General features: G+C 43.0%; 1 protein-coding gene across 2 annotated transcripts in view; it reads right to left on the reverse strand.

Moving 5' to 3' along the window:
• The window catches only part of opcml (opioid binding protein/cell adhesion molecule-like), a 263748-nt gene extending 247179 nt beyond the window's left edge, over positions 1-16569 (reverse strand). Inside the window, exon 1 of one of the 2 annotated variants that reach the window (XM_061703111.1) lies at positions 15977-16569. In XM_061703111.1, coding sequence (XP_061559095.1) covers positions 15977-16134 — 158 coding nt within the window. In that variant the 5' untranslated portion in view covers positions 16135-16569. Of the gene's footprint in view, positions 1-1532; positions 1615-15976 lie in introns of those variants that run through there. The other variant, XM_061703112.1, reaches the window with a different exon arrangement.
• Positions 16570-20378: the final 3809 nt, after the last annotated feature.

The raw sequence follows: 20378 nt of genomic DNA on the forward strand, positions 1-20378 counted from the left end.
GTGGGATGTTCCAAACAGGTTTTTGATGAGCATTCCTCAAGTTTATCAGTCTTTTTTGCCACCTGTCCGAGCTTTTTTGGAACGTGTTGCAGCCATAAAATTCTCAAATTCATGATTATTTTCTAAAAACAATAAGGTTTATCAGTTTGAACATTAAATATCTTGTCTTTGTAGTGTATTAAATATAGGTTGAACATGATTTGCAAATCATTGTATTCTTTTTTTATTTATGTTTAACACAACGTCCCAACTCCAAATCTGAGACCATGGTCCTCAGTCGGAAAAGGGTGGCATGCCCTCTCCAGGTCGGGGATGAGATCCTGCCCCAAGTGGAGGAGTTCAAGTATCTTGGGGTCTTGTTCACGAGTGAGGGAAGAATGGAACGGGAGATCGACAGGCGGATCGGTGCAGTGTCTGCAGTGATGCGGACTTTGTATCGGTCCGTTGTGGTAAAGAAGGAGCTAAGCCGAAAGGCGAAGCTCTCAATTTACAGGTCGATCTTCGTTCCTACCCTCACCTTTGGTCATGAGCTGTGGGTCGTGACCAAAAGAACAAGATCCCGGATACAAGCGGCCGAAATGAGTTTCCTCCGCAGGGTGTCCGGGCTCTCCCTTAGAGATAGGGTGAGAAGCTCGGTCATCCGGGAGGATCTCAGAGTAGAGCCGCTGCTCCTCCGCATTGAGAGGAGCCAGATGAGATGGCTGGGGCATCTGATACGGATGCCTCCCCGACGCCTCCCTGGTGAGGTGTTCCGTCCCACGTCCCACCGGGAGGAGACCCCGGGGACGACCCAGGACACGCTGGAGAGACTACGTCCTTCGGCTGGCCTGGGAACGCCTCGGGATCCCCCTGGAAGAGCGGATGAAGTGGCTGGGGATAGGGAAGTCTGGGCGTCCATGCTAAAGCTACTGCCCCCGCGACCCGACCCGGATAAGCAGTAGAAAATGGATGGATGGATGGACAACGTCCCAAATTCATTGGAATTGGGGTTGTAAGACTTCAATACAGTGTTTTAAAGTTGTGTAAGTTGTGTCTTTGTGAAAAAACTATAAGCTATTGTAGCTACAGGGCATGCACAAATGCAGGAGTTGCCTTTTAACGTCAGCTGTGTTTTTAAAGCCAAAATATTTCTATACGGGCTTACAACGGCTCGCTTCACGTCACGAAGTTACATTCAAGAACCACACAAGAAAATCCGTGCATGAAGGATACCTTCACTGACAATTTAGAAACATTCATATTAGACAATAGAACATGAAAGCTAGTAAAAATAATGTGGGGTGTCTGTGAAGAAATAGTAATTTAATAACAACACATTTTATGAACAGTACCACCACAATAATTTTTTTTTTTTTTTTTAATTAAACCTGTCCTGTTCAGCTGCAGAAGAACCAGTCCCAAAGGGAGGAAAATGGAGGACCGGCAGAGCAGTGAAGGGGGTAGTTCAACGGAAATTTTTTTTTTATCAACACCTATTTTTCAAACGAATGCATTTTAGAGCTGTAACTGACAAAAAATAAATGTTACTGTACCAAAAATAGCATGTTGCAGACCCCAGAGACTTGTGTTTGTATTCCTCAGTTAACAATCCACGATGCTGCTCTTCTCTCTCTGCGCTGCATGTCTATGTACAATAACCAAAGTAAAGCAAAGCAAATTTATTTATATAGCGCATTTCATACACAAGGTAACACAATGTGCTTTACATAATTAAAAGCATTTAAAAACAAAGAAAAAACATAGAGAAAAAAATTTAATAAAAGTACAATTAAAACAGCATACAGTGCAAGAAATATCATTTAAAAGTGGAAATGCTCTAAAAAGCATGAGAAAAAAGAAGAGTTTTTAACATGGACTTAAAAACTTGCACACTTCTGTTGGCAACGTATTCCATTTGTTTGCAGCATAATAGCATAATTGCTTTGGACTCTGTGCTCCACTATTTGACCTTAGTCTGTCAATCTCAGAGCCCTACTGCATTTAGATGCCATCAACATTTTTTTCATGAACAAATAAGCTCAGAAATTAACTTGTGTGTAAAAATGTGAAATGGCACAGGGAAAAAGTATTGAACACATGAAGAAAGGGAGGTGGAAAAAGTTTGTCAAAATGCAAAAGCCCTTCTTGATAATAAAGTGAGCACGCTCATTTTGCTGTGTGTGAACAGTGTTCAATCTAATCCAATCCATCTATATTTGTTAAACACTTTAAAAACATGCATTGTGCACCAAAATGCTGTGTAAAATCAGATGTTAATGTTAGGTGTTCATAGTTTAGTTTTTCCCCCCGCTTCGTAAAATGTTTAAATCCGCCATTCAGCCGCTGCTGGCTAAGCAATCAGGCTCACGGGCATTCCCTGGTGCAGGGAGCAGCGCATCGGGGAAGACATGACCCAATGCCGCTTGGCGCCGAATTAAAGCATGCATCTTTATTACCATGACGTACGTTTGAAGTGTCGATGGAATGTGTCCTGGAATTCTCATTTGTTCTCGTAGAGCGAGTTGCCTTCTTCATCAATAATCGATAATCCCAGTTTGGTTGCCATGGCGGCATCACTGGCTCGAACCATGGCATAGCTAGCTACCTAGCTAGCCCTTTGAGGGCCCAAGGCAAAGGCAAGTCACGGCCACCCCGCACCCTCAACCCCGCCCGCCTTATGTAGTAATTTAGACCCCTTTGTCATGCTTTTTTTTTTTTTTTTTTAATATTTATATATATATATATATATATATATATATATATATATATATATATATATATATATATATATATATATATATATATATATATATATATATATATATATATATATGGCGGCACGGTGACTGACTGGTTAGCACATCTAACAGTTCTGAGGCCCGAGGTTCAAATCCCGGCCCCGCCTGTGTGGAGTTTGCATGTTTTTCTCCTGGCACTCCGGTTTCCTCCCACATCCCAAAAATTTCCCTTAAGTGTGAATGTGTGCACGAATAGCTGTTTGTTTATATGTGCCCTGCAATTGGCTGGCGACGAGTTCAGGGTGTACCCCACCCAGGCAGTATCTCCTTCAAGCTCGGGTCCTTACCATCCTTACCAGAGGCTTCTGTTCTGGCCTCCGCAAAGGATCTTAGCTGTTCCCAGCATTTCGCTCTACTGTACAAAGACGTCGGATGTTGTTCCTGCGATCTGCTAGAGCCATCTACCCTGGGGTTACTGCCCCCAGTGCCCCAATCACAACAGGCACCATTATTGTCTTCACATCCACATTTTGTGTAGTTCTTCCTTCAGTCCTTGGTCTTTCTTCATCTTTTCGTGTTCCTTTTTCCGGATGTTTCTATCACTCGGGATTGCTAGATCTATCACGACCATATTGTAGAACCCCCCGCCCCCCACCAGCCCCCAGGAGAAAACTCCACCATCTGCCACTGACTTCTTTTATGCTTTATAATATGATAACCACAGTCTCACAAGTCAGAAGTATTGATTCCTGAGGAAAAATGTTCAAGTAAGTTTTAATATTAGCCTTCTTTCCCGAGTCGTCTGATTTACATAAATGTTCAAGGGGTCTTGACTGCTGTGTGAACACAAACCAATAATGAACCACAGGAATTTTTTTGTCCTTGAAACGGGGGTGTAAAAGTGCCATTGTACCTAGGGGTGGACGATATGGGAAAATAAATCCCATCCATTCCATCCACTTTCTGTACCGCTTAATGTCACCAGGGTCGCGAGCATGGTGGAGCCTATCCCAACCTGAACTGGCCGCTAGCCAAGCGCAGGGCACATACAGTATAAACAAACAACCATTCACACTCACATTCACACCAACGGACAATTTAGAATCTTCACACAACCTACAATAAATGTTTTTGGAAGGTGGGAGAAAACCGGAATACCCGGAGAAACCCCACACAGCCATGGGGAGAACATGCAGACTCCACACAGGAAGGCCAGTATTTAACTGTGGTGTGAATGTGCTAACCAGTCGGCCATGGTGCCACAGAAAACAAAAAATCCCATAACGATAATTTGTGTTATATCAATCAGTCGATATGGCTATATATCACAATATTGAACAAATCACTATTCTTAAATGTTCCCTGTTACTCTTTTTCTCTCTTTTTTTTTTTTGTCCAAAATTGAACATGACATGGAACATTATACAACTGTATCAGACAAATACAATTTATAAACTTATAAACATACTTATAATCAGACCATGCAAAAGCTTTCCAGTTTTCCAATTTACAACCAGGGAATTGGTAATGAGGGTCTTACTTTCATCATCCCTTGTATTAAACTGTGCTTACTGGTGGCTTGTCTTTTGCAATATAATTTGTTTGTTATTTTCAGGAGTGAACCCTTTCTCCGGTCAGCTTCAGATCGTAAAAATGATCGTAAAAAAAGCTTAGTTGTATTGTCTGTCTTTATACATAATCTGCAATGGCCGCTACTCTGTTTCTTGTCTGACAGTACAAAACCAAAATAATTCCAAACTGCCAAACTTTTTGGGCCTTTCTTGTCAACGATGTCATCCGTTGAGGCTTGGCCTGTGTCTCCCATCATGTCTTCTGAGGGAGCACTCATTTTCTTTTTTTTCTAAGCTCTTCCACAGCTGCTACAGTAGGGTACGGACATTAGCGCTTGTTACGTCTCGCTGCAAGTGTGCTGTGTCATAAACCTAACTCGGTATTGTTCTACTTATGTCACATGTCTGGTTACAAGGTTACAAGGTACTTTTATTGTCAATTCTTCAATATGCGTAACACATACAGAGGCTAGAAATTACAGTAATCAAGGGCCCTCGGTGCTACAAAGGACAAATAATAACATCAATATAAAAGCTAAATAAACTATAGTATATACAGTATAAAAAGTATTAATTGAGGGTGCAAATATCATATGTGCAACATAGTTAAGGTCAGAGAACCAAGGCAAATAATACATTTATAAATTAGATGACAAAACCCCAATGCTGCTAAAGTAGCTAGTGCGACCCTAAGTCTGGTGTGCGTGTGTGTGTGTGTGTGTGTATGTGTGTGTGTGTGTGTGTGTGTGTGTGCATCTACATGTTTGCGGGGCGTTGAGAGTTCAGGTGGGCAGAGGACAGAAAAGATAGAGGGGGCAGAGCGGGCAGAGAGTTCAAATTCCTGACAGCCTGATAAATAAAACTGTCTTTGAGTCGGCTAGTCTTGACCCGCAGACTCTGCAGTCTCCTGCCTGATGGCAGCAGACTGAAGAGGCTCTGTGATAGATGGGTGGCATCTCCCACTATGCGGAGGGCTTTGCGGGTGAGGCCGGTGCTGTAAATGTTCTGCAGGGAGGGAAGAGAGGAGGGGCCTCAACACACAACCTTGAGGGGCTCCCGTGTTCAGAGTGATGGTGCTGGACATGCTGCTGCTGACCTGCGGTCTCCCTGTCAGAAAGTCCAGCAGCCAGTTGCACATCAAAGTGTTGAGCCCCAGCTGGTCCAGTTTGTAGACCAGTTATTGCAGGATGGGGTTTTTAAACCTGACCTGGGAATTTTACAGCGTCCAAACCGGCGTCAGAGACGTAATAGTGGCATAACAGTTGTGGAAGACCAAAACCAGAGGAGCTTAAAACAGGAAGCTCACTGTCCACACCATAGCAATAAAATACACCAAGACACACCCCCCCCCCCCCAACACACACACACACACACACACAATCATACATCAAGGGCGCTGCCATATTGAATGTGGTAAGTGGCGCGATTTCTCAGGATGTCTCATTCATGTGCAGTTGGGAGATGTACCAATCATTTTACAGTTTAAATCAAGTGTCGTAGATTACCTTTAACCAGTAAGACTGAGCAATTACTTTGATTGTATTCCGTCATCATTACATCATTTTGTAAAGATAAGTAGCTGACTTCGTAGCTAATACAGTACTATGAAGTCCCGTACAGTATGTGCATTGTACTGTGAATTCCCACAGTGAACCAGCATGTCTAACCTTGCACTAATTAAGTCTATATTACCAGCAAAACATCTGAAAATAGAAATAACTATTGTGCAAATTTTAAAGTTATACAGATTTTTTCAGTTTACATGCCAGCTGTGTTGTTCAGTAATGCTATATAAATTAATTAATACAGATATAATTTGTACATGGATTTATATGGTTTATTTTTTCATATGATATTTAGCAAAGCTAATGCTACCACCCTTTCCCATTGACACATGTGACTGTTGAATTTGCTTCCATCCTAATTAAATCTGATACTTATGACATCTGCCATGGTGATCAAAACACTGCTAACTAAAAGCCAGTTGGACTCGAAGGACTAATGGTAGGTGAGCACATATTATTTAATAGAAACTACAATCATAAGACTCATTAAAGACCTGCTCAAGTGGTCAACTTTCACCAAGCTTTTGCCAACGATCTCTGTTGGTATATAAAAAAAAATAATTATACTATTTAAGCTGAGCCGAAGGTTTGTTGGCAGGGTCACTCTTTAGAGAATGATACTGACTTGTGTTGCCCTTGACTTTCTGAATATAATACATAATCCATCCATCCATCCATTTTCTATAATTTTCTACTTTCATCTGAGGTCGGGTCGCGGGAGCAGTAGCCTTAGCAGGGACGCCCAGACTTCCCTCTCCCTAGCCACTTCATCCAGCTCTTCCAGGGGGATCCCGAGGTGTTCCCAGGCCAGCCGAAAGACGTAGTCTCTCCAGCGTGTCCTGGGTCGTCCCCGGGGTCTCCTCCCGGTTGGACGTGCCTAGAACACCTCACAAGGGAGGCACCCAGGAGGCATCCGAATCAGATGACCCAGCCACCTCATCTGGCTCCTCTCGAGGAGCAGCGGCTCTACTCTTAGATCCCCCCGGATGACCGAGCTTCTCACGCTATCTCTAAGGGAGAGCCCGGACAACCTGCAGAGGAAACTAGTTTCGGCCGCTTGTATCTAGGATCTTGTTCTTTTGGTCACGACCCACAGCTCGTGACCATAGGTGAGGGTAGGAACATAGATCGACCGGTAAATTGAGAGCTTCGCCTTTCGGGTTAGCTCCTTCTTTACCACAACGGACCGATACAAAGTCAGCATCACTGCAGACGCTGCACCGATCCGCCTGTCGATCTCCCATTCCATTCTTCCCTCACTCGTGAACAAGACCGCAAGATACTTGAACCCCTCCACCTGGGGCAGGATCTCATCCCCAACCTGGAGATGGCACGCCACCCTTTTCTGACTGAGGACCATGGTCTCAGATTTGGAGGTGCTGATTCACATCCCAGCCGCTTCACACTCAGCTGCGAACTGCTCCAGTGAGAGTTTGAGATCACGGCTTGATGAAGCCAACAGATACACATCATCTGCAAAAAGCAGAGATGCAATACTGAGGCCACCAAACCGGACACGCTCTACGCCTCAGCTGCCCCTTGAAATTCTGTCCAGAAAAGTTATGAACAGAATCGGTGACAAAGGGCAGCCTTGGTGGAGTCCAACCCTCACTGGAAACGAGTCCGACTTACTGCCGGATATGCGGACCAAACTCTGACACCAGTCGTACGTCGTGCCCGGAGAAAACCCACACAGACACGGGGGGCGGGGGGGGGGGACATGTAAACACCACACAGGTGGGGCCGGGATTTGAACCCCGGTCCACAGAACTGTGAGGCAGATGTGCTAACCAGTCGTCTACCGTGCCGTGAAAGCCAAGTCAACAGCTAAAATCTATCAATAATCAAACAGTAATCCAGCCCCTTGTCAGTGCCAATGAATATCACCGGGTTCAGTCCTAATTGATGACCTACAAAAAGGTCGCATTGGCAAGGTGTGAATCAAGACACATCTCATGATAGGTAATAGCAGAGAGATGTCTCAAGACCATCGCAAACTAATTGTTGCAAAACATAACGATGGCATTGGTTATAGGCGCGTATATAAGCTTCTGAACGTTGCAGTGAGCACGGTTGGGGCCATAATACGTAAGTGGAAAGCCAATCATATCATCATAAATATGCCCCAATCAGGTGCTCCACACAACATTTCTGACAGAGTGCAAAGAATAATCAGAAGAGTTGTCCAAGAGCAGAGGACCACCTGTGGACAGCTTCAAAAAGACCTGGAATAAGCAGGTACATGGCCTGTAAGCACGCTCACCACGCAAGACCCCATTGCTGAAAAGAAAACATGTCAAAGCTCGTTTAAAGTTTGCTGAACAACATTTGGACAAGCAAGTTAAATACTGGGAGAATATAGTCTGGTCGGATGAAAGCAAAATTTAACTCTTTGGATGCTATAATGCACACAATGTTTCGAGGACAAAAGGCACTGCACGTCACCCTAAAAACACCATACCAACAGTGAAGTGCGGAGGTGGGAACATGATGGTGTGGGGCTGCTTTTCAGCAAATGTTACTGGTAAACTTCACATTATTGAAGGAAGGATGAATGGGCAAAGGAAACTCTCAATTGGTCAAAAAAATCCCAGCCAATCACCTGACTTGAATCAATCGAAAATCTATGGAAAGAAATGAAACTCAAGATCCATAGTAGAAGCCCATGGAACCTTCAAGATTTGAAGACTGTTGCGGGGAAAATGGGGCGAAATCACACCAGAGCAATGCATGCAACTAGTTTTCTCCATACAAGAGGCATCTTCAACCTGTCATTGCAAACAAAGAAAAAGAAGAAGATGAAGAAGAATCACCTTTATTGTCATGAACATCCATGCATGCACACGCAAAGGCTTTTGTACAAAGTATTAAATAAATACCAGTTGGCATGTTCAATACTTTTTCCATGTGTCATTTCCCATTATTACACACAACTAAATTTCTGATCTTATTTGTTCTACTTTCTTTGTATGTATGGATTACTTGGGTAGTTCCCATCTCGTGAAATTTCCATGTCAATAGAAACTTTGGAAATATATTTAATGAGAAAAATGGTGACAAAAAAAATGGAACCGCTGTATGTCAAGAGAATAAAAGTGGTCCACTCGTGTGTTTTTAATAGACAATTCCTGTATTTGATTGATTGCTGGTAAATTATCCCATGTGGTATTTCATTTGTATAGGATTATGTATTACGTGACATGGAGTAAATGTCTTTTGCGATCGGATCAGCGAATTATGACATTAAAGCTGATCAGCCGATCAGCATAAAATGCTAATTATCGGCCGATACCAATCAGCCTGACCAGATTGGTGTAAAGTCTAAATTTTACCAAGTTTGGCTTCAAGCCATCATGTCATCAACCCGTAGTTACAATATGCTCATTATCGCAACATACACAGATAGTCAGCTAAACTGTTTTCCCGGTTTGGTCACGTGACGTTCCGCATAAAGTGGATTGAATTATTCCAAAACTGGCCTCCAGTGTGTGTTAAACTACAAAAGACTTCATTGTTTTTTTGCTGTTCGCAGAGGTTTAGCAAAACAATACATTGAGAAACAGACAGCAAATCTAATTAAGTGGTTTCTAATTTTCTCTTTGAACCATCATCTGAACTGACAACAGCTGAGTAAACAACTCAACAGCTGTCATTAGTGGTCGGACTGGGTGTTATGAAGCACTAGCTCGAGTCGTCATTCATATTGGTTGATGTCACTTTCGTAAAGGTGTACTGTATGGTTATCAGAGACTTGAGGAATGGAGTCTGTCAAAGTTTATGGACTACGATTTAAAACCATTTCACAACGTTTGATAATTCCCCAACAAAAATGTGTGAAGCAATGTTACATTATGTAAATATACAAGAAGGGACAGAGAGAGAGAGAGAGAGAAAGAGGGAAAAAGAGATTGAATGTAACTGAAAGAAAAAAATAATGGCACTTGTTTTGGTGAGAAAAAACACGAGATGTACAATTTTAAAAAGGGGAGGTATTTAGTTTACTGTGAATTAAAAAAAATACTTATTTAGGTTAGGTACTAACACATCTGAACCTTTCTTACTTAGCAAGAGGCTAAAAGCGCAGGTCGATACAGTAAAACAATGGATACTGACTAGCTCAATGACAAGCTGCAGTTCATCTTCCTCCAGGGCAGTGAACTGAGCATATTGCCAAGCAGCCCAGAAAAGCCTGGGTAACTGTATTGTCAGCTTTCTAATTCACTCTCCACAGCTCACAGTTTAAGATTCAAGTCAGGGTCATGGCAAATCCAGAAGTTATGCGATGACTTCTCCATTGCTGGGTGCATAGGTTAGGGAAAGAAAGGAAGAGCATGAATCTGCTAGAGTTTTGTCTGGCAACACAAGGACTGATCAATGTCTACAAGAAGTGGTCTTTTTTCATTGTAATCCACAATCCCTTTTAATTCCCCTTTTGATGGCCACTTTTCACTAATTGAACAGTGCATAATAAGACAACAAAACTACTACTCATCTGTGTCAACACATGCAATGATTTTTATCCATAAACTTTTCTTCTCTCCAAGCCTAAAGCCTAGCATCGCGAGACAACTTGAGTGTTTAATAGCACTCAGTCAGACGTATACTATAACGAATTAGTGTAAAAATGGTGAAACTGTAACATACCATATTTCATGAGGAGAGAAACATAAAGCTAATTGGACTTTCATTTCATTATTACCTGAATGGGAATACTGTTTACAGATTCTACCACATTATGAGCAAAACATACAGTATTAACTTTCCTGCACTTTTTAATGTAAAATTGGAAATAAACCCTGATGATTATTAAATTAATACGGAGTAAAACTCTTTCTGTGACAGGGGATTCTGCCAGACGTTCCCAGCAGACCCTCACAATACATTTGGGCCTGCCAGGTCGGACCGGCATCTTCCCCCACCATCGGAGCCAACTCACCACCAGGTGGTGTTCAGTTGACACCTCCGCCCCTCTCTTCACCCGAGTGTCCAAAACATGCGGCCGCAAGTCCGCTGACACGACCACAAAGTCGATCATCGAACTGCGACCTAGGGTGTCCTGGTGCCAAGTGCACGTGTGGACACCATTATGTTTGAACATGGTGTTCGTTATGGACAATCCATGACGAGCACAGAAGTCCAATAACATAACACCGCTTGGGTTCTGATCGGGGGGGGGGGGGGGGGGGCGTTCCTCCCAATGACGCCCTTCTAGGTCTCACTGTCATTGCCCACGTGAGCATTGAAGTCCCCCAGCAGAACGATGGAGTCCCCAGCAGGAGCACTCTCCAGCAGCCCCTCTAAGGACTCCAAAAAGGGTGGGTACTCTGAACTGCTGTTTGGTGCATAGGCACAACCAACAGTCAGGAGCCCCCCACCCCCACCCCACCCGAAGGCAGAGTGAGGCTACACTCTCGTCCACCGGGGTGAACCCCAATGTACAGGCGCCAAGCCGGGGGGCAATAAGTATACCCACACCTGCGCAGCGCCTCTCACCGTGGGCACGTCCAGAGTGCAAGAGACTCCAACCCCTCTCAAGAGAACCGGTACCAGCCCAAACTGTGTGTGGAGGCGAGCCCGACTATATCTAGTCAGAACTTCTCGACCTCGCACACCAACTTCCCTGCCAGAGAGGTGACATTCAACGTCCCAAGAGCCAGCTTCTGCAGCCGGGCATTGGATCGCCAAGATCCCCGCTTTCGGCCACCACCCAGATCACACTGCACCCGACCCCTATGGCCCCTCCCACAGGTGGTGAGCCCATGGGAAGGGGGACGCACGTTACCCTTTCGGGCCGTGCACCATGGGTGCAGGGAAGGGAAAACGTCTTCCTGAATTTTTCATCTTCATAGAAGTTTTTGAAGCTGTGCTTTGTCTGGTCCCTCACCTAGGACCTATTTGCCATGTTGCCAGGTTTTTATGATATGGAAAAAAAAAATGATACTGAGATGAATAATTTCAAACCTTTGTCCACCATTATTGTGACCTATAACCTGTACAACTCGATTGAAGAAAATATATTTTTAGAGAGGGGAAGTAAAAATAAACAACTAGGGTGTCCTGGTGCCAAGTGCACAAGTGTGCATGCCCTCTAACTAACTGCTATTTCGAACTGTTCAAATTCCCTTTACCTTGTCTTAAGACACCAGCTTCATCTGAAGATGCGTGAACAGATTATTTTAAAGGTCCCCAGCCATCATATTTTTTAAATATATTTGTATAATCTTTGATGTCCTTTTATCAGGTTAAGTTGGAAATGCCAAGGATGCCCTTTTTCAAGCTATTCTTTTACACCTTACTTTTTTCAGACGGCCGGATTTCTCATTAATATTCAACATGTATATAAGCTTTTCTCTGATTGGATCGCGGTTATTCTTAATTTAAATATGGAAAACAGATTAGCTCTGTTTGTCCTTGGCGATATCACGGTGTTTTATGAATGTGAATGTGAGTGGGAATGGTTGTTTGTTTGTATGTGCCCTGTGATTGGCTGGCGACCAGTTCAGGGTATACCCTCACGCCCAAGGGCAGCTGGAACAGGCGCCAGCACCCCCGCAACCCTAGTGAGGATGAGCGGTAAAGAAAATGGATGGATGGATAACCGGCGTGCAACGTTCATCGTTTGTGCACATTTTGACGACAATGAGTGCAAGCTGCGCTATTTCAAAGAGTTTTTAAAATCAATTATAAATATAGTTAAATACTGTTGTAAAACACAACATACAGTATCTATACTTTACAGTCTGCATTTGTATGGCTTGAAGGCATCTTAAAACCCAGACGTGTTGCTGTTGAGCTGAGTTGAGTTAGTGGATACTATCATGCGTTTACCAATAATATATGGTTTAATAATTTAATGTGTATTTGAATTTATGAATCACATTTGAAACATTACATTATGTAAATATATTCACGTTTATGAATCACATTTGAAATTCACAAAGAGATGTAATGATAAATAAGGATCAAAAAGTAACCAGGAGGAAAAAGGTCAATGCCCGAGTAATTTTCTCTCTTTACATTCAAAATCATATTTAAATGGTCACCTTTGAATAGATACTGCATGGACATATAGGAGGAACTTGCATCACATTGCACAGATAAAAAAAAGAAATAAAAATGTTGCATCTTCGTCGTCACAGATATAATGCAGCACCCACCACAGACTCCATGAACGCTGTGTAACAAAAAATAAATTGACCGAATGACTGTGTGAACTTGAACTATGAGTGAAAACAGCTGCTGCCGTGTGTATGCGTGTGTGAGAAAATGTTTGTATATACATATATATCCATATACAGTGGATATAAAATTCTACCCACCCACATGTCAGATTTTTGTGGTGTAAGAAAATGAGACCGAGATAAATACTTTCAAAGCTTTTTCCACCATTAATGTGTCCTATAACCTATATAACACAATGGGGAAAAAATGTAATATTTTTGAGAGGGCAAATAAAAACAAACAACTGAGACACAAGTGTCCACACCCTTGTATAACTGGGGATGTCCCAGTGTTCAGAACTAGCCAATCACATTCAAACACATGTTAAATAGGAGTCAGCACACAACTGACATAATTTAAAGTACCTTGGATTAACCACAAATGAAGTTCGGCTGTTCTAGTAGGCTTTTCCTGACATTATTTTGCTTTCTAAGGAAGCTACAACGTTTTGTGATAACACTGACTGGTATTTGGAACCTTTAGTTCATCAGACCATATGTGTGGAACATTTTTTTTATGGTCTGATGAAATCAAGGTTGAACCGTTTGGACATAATTCCAAAAAGGTATGTTTGGGGCAAACAAAACACTGCTCATCACCAAAACAACACTATACATACATAAAGCAAGGTGGTGACAGCATCATGCTTGTGGGCTGTTTTTCTTCAGCCTTCCAGGCTGGGGCATTAGTCATTAGAGGAAATTGTGAACAGTTTAAAATAGAAGTCAATGTTAGAACAAAACCTTCTGGCTTCTGGTAGAAAGCAAAACAAAAAACAAACAAAAAACATTGTAATTTCTACTTTTGCTCTCAAATATTTAGTTTTTCCAATTGAGCTGTCCAGTTTATAGATAACATCAGTGGTGGAAAAAGTTTTGAAAAGCTTTATCTTGGTCTTGGTTTTTTATATCACAAACATTTGGACAGGGCTATGTAGACTTTTTATGTCCACTGTAGGTATGGCTGATGCTTTCAACAGAACACTACATAACAGCAACGCAATAACAGGTTTATTGATTGCATACAGTATACTGTAAAATCAGTCTATCTGGACAGTCAAATAAAAATGTGAAAAGGCATCACATGCTAGATAGACACAAAGCCAAAAAAGAGACTGTTGTGATTGAACAAAAGATATTGTAAACATGTGGGTCATTGTCTTATAATTTGATTAATAGTCGTAAAGACATGGCCCACTGAACATCCATTTTCCGTACAGCTTATCCTCACTTAGGTTGCGGACGTGCTGGAGCCTATCCCAGCTATCTTCGGGCGAGAGGCGGGGTACACCCTGAACTGGTCGCCAGGGCACATACAGACAAACAACCATTCACACTCACATTCACACCTATGGGCAATTTAGAGTCTTCAATTAACCTACGATGCATATTTTTGGGATGTGGGAGGAAACTGGAGTACTTGGAGAAAACCCAAGCAGGTACAGGGAGAACATGTAAAGTACACACAGGCGAGGCCGGATTTGAACCCATGTCCTCAGAACTGTGAGGCAGATGTGCTAACCAGTTCAGCCGCCACCTGAATTCCCTTTGGAAAATTAATTTTACTCATGACTGTTTGAATTATTGGCAGGTATCCATCAACACGTCATAATTGTTTCTAAGAAAAAAATTATTCTAAAGTAATATTTTTCAAAGTTTTAATGGCAAAATATCTCTACCATTATTTGTCCAAAATGATTTTTTTAAGATGCTAATGTGATTTTTTGATATATAGGATTCTTTTTCAATTGCTTAATTTGCCTTTTCCATGAAAACTAAAACAAATTTATTTATTTGGTTCTTTTACGAACGGTCCTTCTTTGTCACTCAAGCTGTCTTTATCGTTCAAGCCACTGGAGAGAGCCTCATTATTTTGTTACAAGACACCAGAGGGATCTGTGAGCTGAAGTGCCAGGATGAGGGAGGCATTTTGTATTCACACAATAGCAGACAACAAAATAAATGCGGTTATTTTTTAGATATGAGTGTATACGTATTAATTTGTGAAAGAGTCAGAACTAGTGCTTGTCTTTACCGTTATTACAATTGTATAAAGACGAGTGTAATTGGTTTAATGAGTAGTTAGGACCATTTGTGCACTTGTAAAAGTTATGCAAGAAGTGTATTTCAGTGGGCCACCACCATTCGCTCTGTCAATAAGGATTGCCTTACTATGAATGCCTAAAATTTTAAATCATCAATACATTTTTGGAAATTGGACTTTAAGCGTGGCTGTTTAAGCATGGGAGACATTTACCAATATTAAACCAAGGCGGCATTAAAAATATATATATAGTGAAATAAAATGTCCTTTTCCACAAGTGTCTTTACCGTTATTAATCCAATTATATGAAAATGACATATATAATCATATGTTTCATGTACAATATGAATTTGTCCAACAGCCCATGGAAAGTCACGACGAAACCTTTATACCGTGTTAAAATATAGATGAACAACAGACTCCGTTCATTTTTTAAATGTTTTCAAAAACTGCTGCCTTGACTAATCAAACACCCCTTTTAAATCAAAGTATGCATTTGTCTGACAAACACAAATCGATATGAAGACCACCCGGTACCGATGCTGGTTTGAGTATCTCAGCTCCTTGAATCCTCACCAAGACATTAACCAACCGATCAATAACATTCAAGGGCAATGAACAACGGAGGCATGAACACCTTGTTCTGTCCTTTGTGCCATAACTTTCCAATGATGCACGCAGGGCCATCGTGCATAAACACGCATATTGCATTTGTGTACGTTATGAATAGCGTTAATAACTCCAAAGGATGAGCTGTCAAGCTAACGAACGCATGGTGCGACAGCACATGACAGCGGCCATCCACGATGCGCGCGATCATATCGAGCAATGTGAAAACAGCATCGGGTCACAGACTTACTTTAACACGGCGCTGTCCCCTTGTCGCACGGTAATCACGTCCTTTAATACAGAATCGCCGCTTCTAACCGGAACTCCTAGCGTTACAAGGAATAACAATTTAAGTCCGAGGACGACGAAGCATTTCCCAGTCACCGTCAAACAGCCACAAATTTCCATGTTTTCCTCTCAACTGCGCAACTTCCAGGATAACTTGAAACGTCCGTTGATTCCTTTTTTTTTTTTTTTGCGTCTTAGCGCTGCGGTCCGCAAATTCCACTCGGCAAACAAGACGCCCGCTAGAATTGGAGAATTGGCGTCGGAGCCGTTCTCTTCCTCTAAGTAAACAGGCTTGTTATGAAACACCCTGAGTCTGCTGAGACTGCACACGACGAGAAGGAGCGAGTCAGTCGGCTGCTCGAGGAAACTGACTTCCGAGGTCGGAGGAGAGAAAAGGCAAGGTTCCCCCGAGAAATGTGCACCACCTCCTTAGCTTGAAATTGTCATCGCCGTGAAATGGATGCTCTCACAAAGACGCATCTGCAAAGCACAGCCTCGCTATGCCCCCGTTCTCGTGTTGTGGACTGACTGCGTGACACCATGTAAATCAACCACACTTCGTGCAAAGCCCATCAACTTCTTTTCGTATCTTATTTTCCTTCTAAAATAGTTTTAAAGCGGGCGACATGGTGGACGAGTGCCGAGCACATTCGCCTCACAGTTCAGAGGCTGTGGGTTCAAATCCAGGCTACATCCTTCCTGTGTGGGGTTTGCATGTCCTCCCCTGGCTTGCTTGGGCTTTCTCCAGGTACTCCTCCCACATTTCAAAAACATGCATTGTAGGTTAATTAAACACTCTAAATCAGTGTTTCTTAAACTTTTTACACCACCTCAAAAAATACCAAGTCCCCTACCACTATAATGATAAATATTAAAATAGTAGCGTCTCAGTGGTCTGAGTGGTCATCAAAAATGAGGTTTTATTTTTATAAAGCATATTTAATATTGTAAACCACTGTAGCATTATACAGTTTGAGCATGATTACTGTGCTAAAATATAACTTCTTAACGAAACATTCAATTAAAATGTATTGCAGAAAAACGTTAAGTACAAATTGTACCAAAAATTTTCTTTTTTTTTAAATACGTTTTTAAAGATTTTATTCAAATGTAGTGAACTCGAAAGTTAAATACAACTAAATTGTACTTGGTCAGTGATTATTTCACATACCAGTAGAGGGTGCCCACGTACCACCGGTTTAACTCATACCACACTTAGAGAATGACTACTCTAAATGTTCCATATGCCTGAATGTGAGTGTGAATGGTTGTTTGTCTATGTGCCCAGTGATCGGCTGGCGACGAGTTCAGGGTGTACCCCGCCTCTCGGCCAAAGTCAGCTGGGATAGTCTCCAGCACACCCGCGACCCCTCAGGAGGATAATCTGTACAGAAAATGGATGGATAGTTTTAAACCAAAGCAATATTTTAAGGTAATTCATTTTGACTATTGCATGCTCATCTCAGTCTTAATTCAACAGGATCACATTACAGTCACATTCACTCAAAGTCAACATTGTTGGATGGTAGATAAGAGTCTAAGAATGATTCTGAGCAAATTACAGACTTTATTATGAAATGAACACCTTTTTTAGATGATAAAATGATGATTGAAGACTCTAAATTTCCCGTAGGTGTGAATGTGAGTGTGAATAGTTGTTTGTTTATATGTGCCCTGCGATTGGCTGGCGACCAGTTCAGGGTGTACCCCACCTCTCACCCGAAGATAGCTAGGATAGGCTCCAGCACGCCCGTGACCCGAGTGAGGATCAGCGGTACAGAAAATGGATGGATGGATGTAGGCTGGACACGTAAGTTAAAGTCCCTGTAAAGTGAAATCATAGATTTGTTTCTTAATACATTATAAGGTATATGTTTGAAGATAATTGCTAAAAACATGCAAAGACTGATAATTGTGTTGTATTGAATTGTGGAGTGATACCGTTGAACTGTTTGAAAAAATGTTTCCTGATTTTTGGGCGGTGGCTAAAAAGGTGCCCAGTGACACACATGTACGTTCGAGAGTCGCCCCTCCCCTACTGTATAAGAACTAGTCTCACAGAGCTAACTGGAGACAATGATTTTTATCCCCAATGAAGTTGTAGCATGTAACATTTATTTGACCAACTTTCTCTCCCTTGTATTTACAGGGATGAAAAATGCCTGCTCTCCATAGGGGTCTGACTTATTCTGGAGAATAATGTTGTTTTTGTGTCTTATTTGCAGCCATGACCCCACACGTATCCGTCAGATTTGGAGTTAAAACTCTTCATGGGTGAAGAAGGGGCCCTTCACATCTCAGTGGAAGTTGGTTTCAGGCGATGGGAGGAAGTTATTGGCGTGGTGTGTGTTGGAATCTAGCATTGACAGGGGGCTTCATCCTGTCCGTCACAGCTAATAGAGCATTTAGGCTGCTTCAATGGGGCTCCAATGATGGGTGTGAAAGATTCCAAGTGCTGGCTCATTAATTGAGATTCAAAGTCGATCAGTCGAACAGACACACACCCCTGGGACTTATTTGCTGGGTGTAGGGCGACTCACTCATTGCTACAAATAACATATATCTATCCAAATTTCTTGGCTATCCCCTCACTTACACTCTGGTCCTATAGATGTTTCTATCCCACCACACTTCAGTTGTACAGCCGGTTCCACGACCCATGTCCTGCATGCTTCCCCTCCTGTCCCCGTCCTGTCCAATATTGTCCTATCGTTCCCTCACAGGGTGTAGCACTACTGACTCATAAAACACTTGAATCTAATGTGTCATTGTACTATGTCATGGGTGTGTGTTTCGGTTTTTGTCTTCCCCCTGTTTCACACACACCTGCTGCTGAGAGCATCTTCACCACCTGTGCCTCGTTCACCCTAATTACCCCTTGCATTTAACCTTGTGTCTCATTCTCTCTCGTCGCCAGTTCGTTGTACCTTGTCGTCGCGTTCCAGCATTCCTTGTTTCCACCTCACAGACTCACAGTAAGATTAAACCCAGTTCCGATTATCGACCTCGCCTTTTCGCCTCATGTTTTTGGATACTGTTGCCTTTTTTGGATTGCCTGCCTGTGTACCGACCTATGCCCGTATATTAAACCTCTCTTTTTTTAAACTGTCCATTTGTTTTGGAGTCGTCCATTTTTGGGTCCTATCCTCTGTTCCGTTCATGACAGAACGAACTGGCCATAACATGGACCCAGCAGACTCAAACCCGGTGCGCAAAGCCCTTCAAGCGCAGGGTCCACGCCTCTCGAAGCAGGATGAGCAGCTTGCTGCCCTCCATCTTCATCTAGAGGGACTGTCAAGGCATCAGGACAATATGATGAGACAGGTGGCCTCGCAGTTTGAACTTCGTATGAAAATGATTCAAGAGAAGGAACCAGTTGGCACAACACCCGATACCGCCACGGTACCAACATTTCCATGTGAAGCAGTCACCATGCAGCCACCTGCCACCTCCGCTGCTGTCTGCCCACAGCTCTCTCGACCGGAGAGGTTCTCTGGAGATTTTGGGAACATTAAGCCGTTCATCACGCAGTGCGAACTCCACTTTGAGCTGCAGGCAGCTGCCTTCCCCACCGAGCGGGCAAAGATCGCTTTCGTCATTTCCCACCTGACTGGTCGTGCGGAGGCATGGGCTACTGCTGAATGGAGCCGCAATTCCACCGCGTATCATTGATGGACTTTTTTTCGTAAAGACTATGGAGCAAATTTTTCAGTTTTCCACACCTGATCGTGAGGCAGCTCGCTCCCTTGTCACCTTACAACAAGGCAAGCGCAGGGTGTCAGATTACGCGATTGAGTTTCGCATTCTAGCAGCTGAGAGTCAGTGGATTAATCGGGTGCTACTCGATGCCTTTTTTCAAGGACTATCCCACGCCGTCAAGGATCATTTAGTCCCGCTAGACCTGCCGACCGACTTGGACACTCTCATCGCTCTCGCCGTAAAAATCGACGAGGCTTTTGGATCGCGAGCTGGATGGAGATCGGCGGAGGGCTGCGTCACCGCGCACTTGGACGACGAGCCTCGGTGACCAGCCAAACCAAAGCAGATCCCCTGTTTCCGGTCTCAACCCACTGGCTAGCGTCCCCACGGATGAACCCATGCAACTGGACAATTCTCTCCCCTGAGGAACATCAACGCTGGCTGAGGGAAGGGCGGTGCTTCTACTGCGGTCAGTTGGGTCATTCCGTGAGCAACTGTCACGTCAAAGTTGCTGGTGCCGGTAGCAAGGGCACGGGAGAGGTGAGTCTGAATTTCATTCAGGAAGACCCTACACGGGTTCTTCCTAAAGTGACACTATGCTCTCCTGATCAAGAAATTCATCCACCTGTATTAATTGACTCTGGTTCTGCCGCAAACTTACTTAA

The sequence above is a fragment of the Phycodurus eques genome, chromosome 17 (assembly GCF_024500275.1).
Source record: "Phycodurus eques isolate BA_2022a chromosome 17, UOR_Pequ_1.1, whole genome shotgun sequence".
Taxonomy (NCBI): Eukaryota; Metazoa; Chordata; class Actinopteri; order Syngnathiformes; family Syngnathidae; genus Phycodurus; species Phycodurus eques.